A 14,842-nucleotide genomic window follows, 5' to 3' on the forward strand; every position below is an offset into this window, starting at 1 on the left:
AATAAGTACATTGTATTTATTTTTTGATGCAAGTACATAGTAGTTAAGGCCACCTAATATAAAGTGGGACCAATAAATCAAATAATTTAAAATAGATTAAATACATTTTATTGAATATTACATTTTTGAAATTGTATTCTGCTGAAAATTATTACATTCAATTACCTTTTATTTAATTATGAAATTCTACCTTTTAGCAGAAAATATGCATTCCTATCTATATCTAAGTGAAACCTGTAGAATACACACCTTTAAAGTTGGATTACATTTATTTATGAAAAATAATAGATGGAGATTATAATAAATAAAGGCATTAAATAAGCGCACTCTTAAAAATTTGGGAGAAATTGAGAACTGTTCACTGAAAGGTTCTTTGTGGAACCAAAAATGGTTCTTATATGGCATTGCTGGAAAAAAAACCTTTAGGAACAGTTATTTGTAAGTGTAATAAGGGTCTCACTAATCATAAAATGCCTGTCATATGTAATATATCTGCAAACAGTAATGGAATTTCCTGGTTCCACATAATTCTTAAACGTGTCATATCTTCATTTCATTTTCTATGGCATCACGCTTCAAGCAATCCACTAGAGTAGCTCAATTTCAGTTTGAATATTTTTCATGAAAAAAGACCTGCAGTGCACAAACAGCAGGTGGCGCTCATGAATGTCCAATAAGGTTTAGCTCTTTCACTTTTCAGGCTACCTTTTACTTGTTTTGTCCTTGATATTCACCAGCAAACCTGTCAACGAGACACAAACAGTGCTGCATTCACAACATTTCTGCTGTCTCAAAGTGTAATGTGACTATAATCCATGTGCAGAGTTAAATCTCTAAAGCCAGTGGTTCAACCAAGTAACAGGCATCCCAACACACTCTAAAATGCTGGGTTGTTTTAACCCAAATTTGGGTCAAATATGGACAAACCCAAACATTAGGTACAAATTTTACATTATATTTTTAACCCAAATTTGGGTTAAAACAACCAAGCAGTTTTTAGAGTGCACAGTTCAATTTCTTACTGTTTAAATGAAGCAAACACAACAATCAGAAGAAGCCTGTAACCCAAGTTAAATATACAGGTGTGTATTAAGAAATTGTGCAAATGAAAGATTTTAAAAACAGACAACTAGAAAAATGCCGGTTTGGTTACTTACGAGTTGGTTCTGAGCAGATGTGTTGATGATGAGGTGACAGAGACCTCTGGTGGCTGACCTAAAAAGGTATGAAAATATAATTAAGATTTCGGCATCATACAAAAGACATTAACTTTATTATTTTCACTTATTTTGGAAATCAAACATCACTTTCATTCCATATTAAACATTTTAATGGCAGCTTTTGAAGTAAAAACCTCACACTCTTCAGAGCTGGGTAGATTACTTACAAATTGTAGTCAGTCACTGATTCCAAATTACATGACAAAAAATGTAGTTAATGTAATCTTTTACCATATTTATATAAAAATACAAAGAGAAAGAAAATATATTCCATTCTTTGTTATCAACAACATGAAGTGCATTAAATATTACATTACGTCAGGGTTTCCCAGACTGGGCTTCGTATTAAGTAATTAAATAATAAAACATTTAAAATTAAAATAAATAATTGTAAAAAAAAAAATTAAAAAAAAATAAAAAAAAAAAAATAATAATAATATATATATATATATTAAATACAACACTAACTTAAAAAAAAACATGTTGATGTTTACCTGCAGCATGTGACCTTTACCATCATCAGAGATCCGTGAACTAAATTTTTATTTATTGAACTAATTATTATTTATTATAAGTGACTTAATTTAATATAGACGTAACTTATCAACTTAAAATTTCAGGCTCATGTCTACACTCAAAAAAATAATTTGATGAATTTACTTAAAAAAGCAGCATCAAGTGGTTCCACACAACTATATTGAGTAATTTTTTACAAATAACAATTTAGTTATATGAACAAAAGAAAGTCAAGTAAAGCTGACAAAATTTCTTTAAGTAAATACAAACCATTTGAATTGGTCACTGTTACATAATATGTATATGTGCAGTTTACTTAATAATGTTATGATACATTTATAAAAGTTTATTATGTTAGTGAACACATTTATCGATTAAATTTACATTATTAAATTATCTACTTGCTCTACAAGTGTAAGTAGAAAACTATTGAATAACAACAAGTATATTTTTAGAAACAAAATGCTAAAATAACTTAATTGAGAACAGAACGTCCATCCAATAAATGTGTGTATATGAGTGCCCACAGCCTAAACACAGGCACCACTCTTCTGCATAATGGTAACCACAAAATTACAGAAACTCCTCTAAATGTCCAACATAACACTAACACAAACTAACAACATCTTTCACTTTACTGAAAAACATAAAATAACACTTTAATCCCTAAATGTACTCTCCTAATGCAGTCCCTTGCCAAGCATGCTGGGAACTACAGATCTACTGCCCAGTTTGTTCGTTTCACTCAGCAATGTTAAGTTGACTGAACAAACACTTAAGTAACGCTAACAATACTAATTTTTAGTAGAAACAACTCAGTAAATCTAAGTAAATTTAGTTACATGAGTTTTTTAAGTAATGCGAACAAGGATGATTTGAGTGCAACTAACAACAGTGAAAGTTCATTTTTTTGAGTGTAGTGGCTGGTCTGTGTGTGCATTTCCACAAACCTGAAAGAGCTACTGAATGTACACCGATCAGGTAACATTATGACCACTGACAGGTGAAGTGACTAACACTGAATTTCTCTTCATCACGGCACCTGTTAGTGGGTGGGATATATTAGGCAGCAAGTGAACATTTTGTCCTCAAAGTTGATGTGTTAGAAGCAGGAAAAAATGGGCAAGCGTAAGGATTTGAGCGAGTTTGACATGGGCCAAATTGTGATGGCTAGACGACTGGGTCCGAGCATCTCCAAAACTGCAGCTCTTGTGGGGTGTTCCTGGTCTGTAGTGGTCAGTATCTATCAAAAGTGGTCCAATGAAGGAACAGTGGTGAACCGGCGACAGGGTCATGGGCTCATTGATGCACGTGGGGAGCGAAGGCTGGCCCGTGTGGTCTGATCAAACAGACGAGCTACTGTAGCTCAAATTGCTCAAGAAGTTAATGCTGGTTCTGATAGAAAGGTGTATATGGGGCTGTATAAACGCAGAGCAGTCAGGGTGCCCATGCTGACCCCTGTGCACTATGGGAAGAAGGCAAGCTGGTGGAGGCAGTGTGATGCTTTGGGCAATGTTTTGCTGGTAAACCTTGGGTCCTGCCATCCATGTGGATGTTACTTTGACACGTACCACCTACCTAAGCATTGTTGCAGACCGTGTACACCCTTTCATGGAAACGGTATTCCCTGGTGGCTGTGGCTCTTTCAGCAGATAATGCGTCCTGCCACAAAGCAAAAATGGTTCAGGAAGGGTTTGAGGAGCACAACAATGAGTTTGAGGTTTTGACTCGACCTCCAAATTCCCCAGATCTCAATCCAATCGAGCATCTGTGGGATGTGCTGAACAAACAAGTCTGATCCATGGAGGCTACACCTCGCAACTTACAGGACTTAAAGGATCTGCTGCGAACATCTTGGTGCCAGATACCACAACTCACCTTCAGGGGTCAAGTGGAGTCCATGCCTCGACGGGTCAGGGGCTGTTTTGACAGCAAAAGGGGGACCGACACAATATTAGGATATTGATCGGTGTATATAAAAAGTAGACTTTTATAGAAAGGAACATTTAAAAGAAGTAGAAGGTAGAATCAATGAATTATGAATAATACAAGTAATTGTATTTTCTTTTGGAATCTGGTTACATAATCAAGATTATATGTAATCAGTTACTACCCAGCACTATCCATCTTTGTATCCTTTGTGGTATCCATCCATCGTTTCAAAATATTCATAGAAAATATCAGCCAGCAGCGAGAATACAGAGCTGGCTCAGAACACCATGCTAGGAGAAACAGCTTCAAGTCATTGTGGTTAGAAGATACATTTAGCTCACTAACTGCATGGATAATTACCCTGCAACAGCTGGGAATTCAGCTTTTATGTTTAGTCCACATCCTCAAACATAAACCTACTGGCATACTTTCACTGTTCCCTACACTTGCAAATCATTTAATCATTGTAACATTACTTAATGCAGTTCTAGCCATGCACAGACAATACAAACTAACATATGTTGATTTTTGCTTGCTGCCACAACGAGCTAAAAAAAAACCCCCATCCAAATATTTTCAGTTCAAGCTAAGTTTACTTTAGCCTACTTTAGACAGGCTCCCTTGTGAGAGATGAGGCTATTGGGACACCAATTAGGTGATAAACATCCATAATAACTATTTGGAGTCAAACAAACCAAGTTCAGTGATTCTCACAGGACTTGCACATATCATTAGCGCCAGTGATGAAACATGTGCAGACTGGCCCATAGAATCACATTAAAATGAACATCCACAAATGAATATGTATGGGGAGAGGGATTACACTTTTAGCTTCCGGGATGAATGCACTCGCATAATTGCTTTTATTTACCCAAAAATCCAAATCACCAATTTCTTGGTCTGAAATACATCTGATGTGTAACTCCACAGTTCAGAACTGGAATTTTTATGGCTGAATTTGACTTTGCTGATTAACTAAATCTGATTGAAAACATATGTGCACTCCCTGTTTCTCTCTAGCAAACACCTCTGTGTAAGAAATTCCACAGAGACTGAGCTAAGGTCAACAAATTGTCCTAAACACTTTATGACTCATTGGAATGACATGCAAATGTAACAATCACAAAACATTTAAACAGCAATGAGAACTAATACGAAATGAAAGTTTCAGCTTCTTGTAAGAATTTGTTCTTTACCACTTACATTCATCTTTGACAATAAATCCACACTGTAAACCCTAATGTTCAAAATAATTCATTGGTTTGAGTTGAGCCAATTCAAATTGAACAATTTAGTTCAAACAAATGAACTTTCTTTTTCTTTTGAGTTCTCAAAACTAACACATTTTAAGTAATCTGAATTGTTTCCTTGTTTTGAGTTTTATGAACTTGTTTCTTTTAATTTAGACAAACTTAAATTGAACTGAAACTGAGCTGGGATTTCTATTTCCCAGCATGCTTTGACACTGAAAAGGGACAGTAAATGCCAAAATTAAGTGTTATATTATGTTTTTTTTTTGTGCAAGATTAACGTTAGGTGTGAGATTTAGTAGTGTTTAATATTTTGTTATTCTAGCTTAGAAGAGCTAGGGAGAGAACAGATATATGTTAAATGTATTATTGCGGTCTTCATTCAGCAAGTGCTATGCTATGCTAATGCTATCCAAGCATTGTGTAACCAATTAGCGAGGTGGCATTTATTGAATTAGCTAGTTAAAGATAGTCAGCTTCACACAACTAAAAATTTGAGATTGCATGATTTTTAAGTTAAATATGAATTAGCTTACTCAAATATTTCAGAGCAATTAAAATGTATGCTTACAAAATACAATTCTGCTTACTTAAACTTTACATTTCTTAACTTAAAGGCAACGTACTCAGGTTTACAGTGCAGCTTTTACTGGACAGGGAGCAGAACAAAACCTACGGGTGCAGAAATTGTTTTACTTAAAGGGTTAGTTCACCCAAAAAATTGTATTAGCCCATGATTTACTCACCCTCAAGCCATCCTAGGTGTAGATGACATTCTTCTTTCAGACGAATAAAATCATATTAAAAAAAAGTCCTGGCTCCTTCAAGCTTTATAATGGCAGTGAATTGTTGTTTAGTTTCTGAAGTCCATAAAAGTGCATCTATCCATCATATAACTGCTCCACACGGCTCTGGGGGGTTAATAAAGGCCTTCTGAAGCGAAGCGGTGCATTTGAAATATATCCATATTTAAAACTTTATAAAGTAAAATATCTAGCTTCCACCAGTGTAGTGCCTCTCGCAGTTCAAAATGCTTACGCTACGTCTGACGACATTGCACACCAGTTACGTTTTTTTTTTCCATCTGGTGGAAGCTGGATAATTTACTTTATAAAGTTTTAAATATGGATATTTTTCTTAAAACAAATGCATTGATTCACTTTAACTCACTGCCATTATAAAGCTTTGAAGAGCCAGTACTTTTTTTAATATAACTCCGAAGAATGTCATATACACCTAGGATGACTTGAGGGTGAGTAAATCATGGGCTAATTTTCATTTTTGGGTGAACTGTCCCTTTAAGGTTTCAGTGATGCAGTTTTAACTTAGTTACAGATGATATTTTCAATAAATCATATAACCAAGTAAGCTACACACACTAGCCTTGAAGGGTTAGTTCACCCAAAAATGAAAATTCTGTCATTAATTACTTACCCTCATGTCGTTTGACACCCGTAAGACCTCCGTTCATCTTCGGAACACAAATGAAGATATTTTAGTTGAAATCTGATGGCTCTGAAAGGCCTCCATTGGCACAATGCACTTTACACTCTCAAGACCCATAAAAGGTACTAAAGACGTCGTTACAAAGTCCATCTCACTACAGTGGTTCTAAAATAACGTTATGAAGCGACAAGAATAGTTTTTGTGCGCAAAAAAACCCTAAATAACGACTTCTATAGTGATGACGATTTCAGAACACAGCATCATGGAGCTTCGGATCGTTACGAATCAGCGAGTCGAATCATGATTCGGATCACGTGTCAAACCGCCAAAATCACGTGACTTTGGCGATCCAAACCACTGAATCGACTCACTGATTCATAACGTTTCAAAGCTTCATGATGCAGTGTTTTGAAATTGTCATCACTATATAAGTCTTTATTTAGGGGTTTTTTTGCGCACAAAAACTATTCTCGCCGATTCATAAAGTTATTGTAGAACCACTGTAGTGAGATGGACTTTGTAACGACGTCTTTAGTACCTTTTAAGGGTCTTGAGAGTGAACCGTGCATTGTGCCAATGGAGGCCTTTCAGACCCATCAGATTTCTACTAAAATATCTTCATTTGTGTTCCGAAGATGAACGGAGGTCTTACGGGTGTCGAACGACATGAGGGTAAGTAATTAATGACAGAATTTTCATTTTTGGGTGAACTAACCCTTTAAAGGGATAGTTCACCCAAAAATGAAAATTCTGTCATCATTTACTCACCCTCAAGTTGCTCCAAACCTGTATGAATGTCTTTGTTCTGCTGAACACAAAGGAAGATATTTGAAGGATTGTTTGTAACCAAGCAGATCTCGGCAGCCATTGACTACCATAGTAGGAAAACAATACTATGATAGTCAATGGGGGGCGAGATCTGCTTGGTACAAATATCAGGTTTATACAGGTTTGGAACATCTTGAGGGTGAGTAAACAATGACATAATTTTCATTTTTGGGTGAACTATCCCTTTAACTTTCCATTAGAAGCACAAGTAAAGCAAAACTTAGCATTTCACTGCTGTAAATAAAGGGATAGGTGAGAAACCTATTCAAACGCACAACTCGGTTTCAAAAATAACAGCAGATGTTTTCAGATTTGTTTTTAACATTAGTTTCTTTAATAATTCATTCCAGTACATGGTTTAAGAATTACATATTATCAATAAACGTGTACACTGAGTATTTTACTGGAGGAAAGAAACTAGAATGGCACTCACTATGACACAGATCAGACAAGATACAAAGACTCTCTGTAAGCTCACCGATCCCAAACATAGACACTTTCGCAAGAGAAAATCAGTCACGACTGTAACCAAAAGGAGATATTAAGAAAAGAGACGTAAGGTATGAAAACATAATGAAACATATATATTTTATAATATATTTATATATATTGTAGCTTTTATTTAAAAAACAAAAACAAAGAAAGAAACGAAAAGCAATAAAACGAAAATAAAAGGGTAATACTTTTTTGAGACGTAATGAGGTTTTATTTCAGCTGCTATCGTTACTGAGACTGCTGCCACTGCTAAGGTCGGGCCGTTCTCGTTTGTGAATCTGCTCGTGTGCTTTGAGATGACCTGATTGGCTGAAATTCTTCCCGCACTGCTGGCAGGTGTACGGCCGTTCGCCCGTGTGAATTTGCTGGTGTGCTTTAAGATGTCCCAAGCGGCCAAAACTTTTGCCGCACTGGGTGCAGCCGAACGGCCTTTCCCCGGAGTGAATCTTCTCGTGCGTTTTAAGGACCCCTGAATTGCTGAAAGATTTGCCACACTGGGAGCAGCTGTACGGCTTCTCGCCCGTGTGGATTTGCTGGTGATTGCGGTAACTCGTCTCTTTAGTGAAGCTCTTGCCGCACATCGAACAGCAGAAGGGCCGCTCTCCCGTGTGGCTCAACTGGTGGGCTTTGAGTTCCTTGGTTTGACTGAAGCACTTTCCGCACTCGGCGCAACTGAACGGCTTCTCGCCCGTGTGCAGCCGCTGGTGCGAGCGGAGGTCGTCCGCTTTAGTGAAACCCTTCGGGCAGTGTGCGCAGGTGTAAGGTTTTTGCCCCGTGTGGATGAGCTGGTGCCTTTTCAAGTTGCCGGCCTGCCCGAAGCTCTTCCCGCACTGGGAGCAAGTGTAAGGCCTCTCGCCGGTGTGGATGCGTTGGTGAGTCTTCAGGTTGCCCAGGGTGCTGAAGTTCTTCCCGCACTGAGTGCACGAGAACGGCTTGTCGCCCGTGAGGTTGCGAGGTTTGCGTGGCCCGTGGCCTTTTGTGCTGGTTTGGTTGTGCGCGGCAGGCGCTTTGTTGGCGTGGACGGACGTCAGTTCGTAAAGGTTCCCGGAGGGGAAATCCGAGTCCATTTTCCCCATGCTGTCGATGGCCGTCTCGGGCCGGAGCTTGTTGAGCTCGGTGCGCAGCTCCGCCATGTGGATGGACTCCAGGCCGTTCATCTCGGTCTTGATGTGGCTGGACATGAGGTTGGGTTCGTACTCGGTCTTGATGGCGCCGAGCTCGCTGGCGTAGTAGCTGTGCAGGTCCGAATGCTGCTCTGACTTGATGTACTCCAGGCTGTCCGAGACGTGGGTGATGTAGTCGAACACCAGGCTGGGTTCATAGTGTGACTTGTAGGAGTCCAGCTCCGTGCTGTGGAAACAATGGAGGTCGCTGTGGTGCTCCGATTTGATGTAGTCCAAGCCGCTGATCTCCATCTTGATCTGCTCGGAGCCCAGCTCGGCCGTGCTCAGGGGCTGAATCACAGAGAGGTCCACCGTGCGGATGGGGTCGAGGTCGGGCTCGCTTTTGATGCACGGCAGCATAGCCATGGGCTCCACGATCTCGGACGCCAGCGAGCTGAGCGTGGGCATGCTACATTCCGACGAGAGCATGGTCAGGGTCGGCGTGGCGCACTCCGCCTGCAAAGAGTCAAGCGGCGGAGTGTCGCATTCCGACACCAGGTTATTTAGTCCTAAAGTGATGCATTCTGTCTCCAACTCTGCCATCCTGGTGGAAGCTAGTCCACCGTCTGTCCGAAGCTTCCGTTATGAGTAATATACCTTACTTTCACGGAGATAAAAAAAAAAAAACAGGATTCCTGAGCGGGGATTGTCACTTCTGCCGGGGCAACCTCTGTCCAGGGTTAGGAACAACCGTGAGTCCCCTGGCTCCTAGAAGCAGAGGAAACGACAAAACAAATCAATGTACAACATTTGAACAGCAATTGGATGTCCCTTTATTAGTATAAAAATCGTAATAACAGACGATTTTACACAATGTCAACATTAAATCATTTTTTGGTGCCGCATTCCACAGGAAAATGATGCAAAACGCATCACCAAAGATGGGGGAGAACCAACAGTTGGTGTTTTTTTTCTGTGGAATGGTTTGCCCTTAAAGGATTAGTTCACTTTCAAATAAACGTTTGCTTATAATTTACTCACCCCCTTGTCATCCAAGATATCCATGTCTTTCTGTCTTCAGTCGAAAAGAAATGAAGATTTTTGATGAAAACATTTCAGGATATTTCTCGATATAATGGAATTCAATAGACCCCAAACGGTTCAAGGTCCAAATGAGAGGTTCAGTACAGCTTCAAAAGGGCTTTAAACCACATCAAACAGTACCAGACGATCAATAAGGGTCTTATCTAGCGAAACGATCTGTCTTTTTTTTTTTTTAAATGAATAAAGTTTAAGTTTTATAAGCACAAATGCTCGCCTTGCTCTGTTCAGTGATGCGCGCTCGTGACGTCACGTAAAACGCAATTACGTTGAAAAGGTCACGCTAGACGCAGGCGGAAGTACCGAGTCAGTGTTTACAAATGAGCGGAAGGAGGACCGTATCCACATATTCAAACGTCTTTGCACCTGCGTCTAGTGTGACCTTTTCGAGCGTGCATCACTGAACAGAGCAAGGCGAGCATTTGTGCTCATAAAACTTAAACTTTATTTATTAAAAAAAAAAATGACCGATCGTTTCGCTAGATAAGACCCTTATTGATCGTCTGGTACCGTTTGATGTGGTTTAAAGCCCTTTGAAGCTATACTGAACGTCTCATTTGGACCTTGAACCGTTTGGGGTCTATTGACTTCCATTATATCGAGGAATATCCTGAAATGTTTTCATCAAAAATCTTCATTTCTTTTCGACTGAAGACAGAAAGACATGGATATCTTGGATGACAAGGGGGTGAGTAAATTATAAGCAAAAGTTTATTTGAAAGTGGACTAATCCTTTAAAGATCAAACCCATGACATGTATCTTTAAAAGCAGACTTAAGGCTTATTTTTTATTGTTATTTGAATAATTTTGGTCATTATGATTTAGGCGTGTCTTTGTTACACTGTAATTACACAGTTAAATACTGAGTAATGTTAAGTAACTACATGTATTTACTTTTGGTGTGGTTTAGTTGCATGTAATTATGCATAATTTATAGTTATTACAATAGTAAATACAGTAACACTGACACAGTAAAATCAAGCGTTACCAAAAGCTGTTTCTTTTTTGTATAGCACTTTGGTCTACCTTGGTAGTTTTGAGAATGCTTGATAAATAAAGAAATAAAAATAAAAGATATTTCCCAACAAATACATGAAGCTTTTATAGCAATAATGCAACATTATGAATAGCAAATGATGCACATTAGGTGGGTACTTGACGCTTTATCTGTGTATTTATTATATGCAATGTAGAATGTTGGGAAATAGTTTAATCACACAGGTTTCAACATAGACCAGGTAACTGACTAGCTGTACACACTATATTGTACCATAACATGAACTATTCTGTCATTATTGAATATGATTCAGTCACGAAGTTAAAAGTTTTCCTCTGGTAATTTGTATTTGGTGGCATAATTCTTCCGACATGACTTCTGTGAAGGACTTTATAGCTGTCAAAATTCAACCTACACTAAGGGCAAAAGTTAAAAAAAGAAAAGCTACTAGATCAAACATGGATTCACGTCATTTGATATTTTGCACACTTCAAAAGTCATTTCAAAATGGCTGTTTCTTTGCATGTGACAAAGCTGTCCATGCAAAACACATTTGGTATGCTCTGCAGTACACTCATAAATGCTTATAGCATCATTTATGATACCTAATAAATATGACAAGCATCTCCACACCAAGATGTCAAAGTCAATCTGACACATTGGTGAAGCATAACAACCCAGATGTTTACATCAGAATTTATTGAGAAACAGTCGCACAAAATATAAATATCAAGCAAATCAGTGAGGGAATCAAACAAAAGATGGAGGTTCAAGCTTACAAGTGTATAATTACAACGTCGCGTCATTTGTGTAATTGTGTGTGCCGACTGCCTGAAAGTACACATTTTAGGCCGGCGAAAAATAAGACGACAGAAGAAAAAGAAAAAGAAAAGAAAACTTGATGTGCTGTGTAAAGACGCGCAAAAAAGGCTAGTCGATTTTTACCTAGAATCACTGAGCAACTAGTCAAGGTGGCTTCGCTAGTTCGCCACGCATCATGCACTTTTCTGCTGCCTTTCTTGAATCTGGCGGCGTTTTGCACACAATAAATCTTATGTTATTTTTTCCACCAAGAGAACCGTTTAATCCACGACGCCCGGGAACGGCGAACGTGCTATACAAGCACAGAACCGGTGGGTATATCGGCATGCGCGGCGCGTTTCGGTGTTTCCAGCGGTGGTGATGAAGAACATACAAAGGCAGGAGGGTGAAAATGCCACAGCTTCAGCATGCGCGAGCCAGTGGCCATCTTGTTTGTAGCTGAACGTCGCTGCATCAGCCAACTGAACGATACGCTGAGGGAAAGTTGAGCCAGCTGCAACTTTTGAACGCAAACGTCGATTCGGTCACCTTTGCATAACAATGCGACCCGCTCGCAGCGATAGAAGAGCGTACGTGGGGAGTTGCATGACTTGCGCGGTTCATGCACACTCTCATCACTACCTATCAGGAGAGACAGGAGGAGGAAAAAAAGATGAAGACAGCGGAGCGCGAGTAAAAACGCTCGTGAGGACGCATCGGCGATTTTTTTACCTGTTCATTGCTTTTTTATCGGCCGTCAACGCGCCGAAGCGGAACCCACACCAAACCCCTGCCGGACCCGCCACGTCCACCTCGGCCCCAGCGTCCAGCAGCCTCCCTGTCGCACACACTCCTTCTTTCCCTCTCTCTCCTCCCTCTCATTGACTAATTCCGCTTCGTTTTCACTCCCGTTGTCGCTTTCCTCCGGGTTTCAGCCGTTGTACTTCCGTCGTAAAAATGTAAATGCGCGCGCAGCAGTGCCGTTTACTGAGCAGCTACTTTGTTTACTTCCGACAAATGCTCGTTTTCGTGCGTATTATCGAAGGACGCACGGCCGAGGGAAATTAAATAAACATCTGCACGTACTAAGCAAATAGTGTTGTGTGCAACCAGATGTGTCTTTCTTTCTCTGGCTCATTTCAAGCTGTCATTATGCATCATCTGAGGGAACAGACACACCAGCAGTTACTCCTCAGGACAAAAGCTGAGTGCTAGAGAGGAGCATCACACATGCTCGGACACCCCAGAGTTGTTATGAAGTGGACAGATCTTGCATGGTTATCAACAAACAATGATAGGCCTATGCAAATGATGAGACCTGCGTTCCATTGCAAATGACTAGATATGTGATTGTCTTTATGCCTATAATATGATTTTATGCACAAAATATAAATTGTTGTAGCCTACAAAAAAAATAAAGCAGTAAAAATTAAGTCAGATAAAATGCATATACTATGTGTTGTGCATGTCTTACAAAGCCAAAACAAATGAAAAGTACAATACATAAATATGATTGCATTGTCAAACAAGGTTCTTAAAGGGACAGTTCCCCCAAAAATGAAAATTAGCCCATGATTTACTCACCCTCAAGCCATCCTAGGTGTATATGACTTTCTTCTGTCAGACGAATAGGCTACAATCAGAGTAGGCTATATAAAAATGTCCTGGCTAATCCAAGCATTATAATGACAGCCAGCGCAAGTGCAAAAAAGTGCATCCATCCATCATAAACGTAGGGGAGAGCGGGGCACATCCTAACGCTTTTTGACTTTCTCAGTTTGTGTAAATCCACTTTGGGTTCAGAGTATTTATTTTTTGTGTAAATCCACTTTGGGTTCAGAGTATTTATTTTTTCCCACATTAATTGCACACGTCTAGTACAATTATGTGGTTTTGTTTCATTAATAAAGTGTATACTTTTTTCTTGATATACCCTGAAAGAATTGAAGTGAAATGTAACAACATGCCCCGTAGGTGGGGTACATTGTAACATGACCAAATGACAGCTTAAAATGTTACCTGATATAATCAAAAAATATACAAGACAAACTAAAATATTTTGTCAACAAAATACAATTATTAACTTTTTTAAATAAAATAATGGTATTTTTAATCATTACAAATATACACATTTGAGTTTGACAACAAACACATGGCTAAATACAGCTATACATCATAGTTCAAAACATAATAATAATGAATAATTTCTGAACATTAACTCTCAGTCATTCACCCTTTTCTCATGGTTTCTCTAAAGAAAGTATAGAATATAATAGCGTAGTTCTAATAGGGGCTCATTGTAACGCAGTGTTACAACGCAACTGATTTAAATCGCGGCTCGTGTCTTCTGCTGTTAGATCAGCATTAAAGGGTTAGTTCACCCAAAAATGAAAATTCTGTCATTAATTACTTACCCTCATGTCGTTGGACACCCGTAAGACCTCCGTTCATCTTCGGGACACAAATGAAGATATTTTAGTTGAAATCTGATGGCTCTGAAAGGCCTCCATTGGCAAAATGCACGGTTCACTCTCAAGACCCTTAAAAGGTACTAAAGACGTCGTTACAAAGTCCATCTCACTACAGTGGTTCTAAAATAACTTTATGAATCGGCGAGAATAGTTTTTGTGCGCAAAAAACCCTAAATAACGACTTATATAGTGATGACGATTTCAAAACACGGCCTCGTGAAGCTTCGAAGCGTTATGAATCATTGAGTCGAATCAGCAGTTTGGATCGCCAAATTTCAGCAGTTTGGCGGTTTGACACGTGATCCGAATCATGATTCGACTCACTGATTCATAACGCTTCGAAGCTTCATGAGGCCGTGTTTTGAAATCGTCATCACTGTATAAGTCGTTATTTAGGGTTTTTTTGCGCACAAAAACTATTCTCGCCGATTCATAAAGTTATTTTAGAACCATTGTAGTGAGATGGACTTTGTAACGACGTCTTTAGTACCTTTTAAGGGTCTTGAGAGTGAACCGTGCATTGTGCCAATGGAGGCCTTTCAGAGCCATCAGATTTCAACTAAAATATCTTCATTTGTGTCCCGAAGATGAACAGAGGTCTTACGGGTGTCGAACGACATGAGGGTAAGTAATTAATGACAGAATTTTCATTTTTGGGTGAACTAACCCTTTAAAGAACGA

At 39.0% G+C, this 14,842-nt stretch overlaps 1 protein-coding gene across 1 annotated transcript; it reads right to left on the reverse strand.

The window, feature by feature from the left end:
* Positions 1–7,818: 7,818 nt before the first annotated feature.
* LOC307134402 (uncharacterized protein) lies at positions 7,819–12,583 on the reverse strand. Its single transcript, XM_079830120.1, has 2 exons — positions 12,423–12,583; positions 7,819–9,558 (listed from the first exon to the last, which is right to left on the reverse strand). Exon 2 carries the CDS (start codon positions 9,391–9,393, stop codon positions 7,903–7,905), a length of 1,491 nt encoding a protein of 496 aa, XP_079686246.1. The 5' UTR covers positions 9,394–9,558; positions 12,423–12,583; the 3' UTR covers positions 7,819–7,902.
* Between the last annotated feature and the right edge of the window lie 2,259 nt (positions 12,584–14,842).

This window comes from Gobio gobio (assembly GCF_949357685.1).
Source record: "Gobio gobio genome assembly, chromosome: 11".
NCBI classification, from domain to species: Eukaryota; Metazoa; Chordata; class Actinopteri; order Cypriniformes; family Gobionidae; genus Gobio; species Gobio gobio.

Coding starts and splice junctions, on each gene's coding strand:
- LOC307134402 (XM_079830120.1), bottom strand. CDS start 9,393: ATGGCAGAGTTGGAGACAGAATGCATCACTTTAGGACTAAATAACCTG.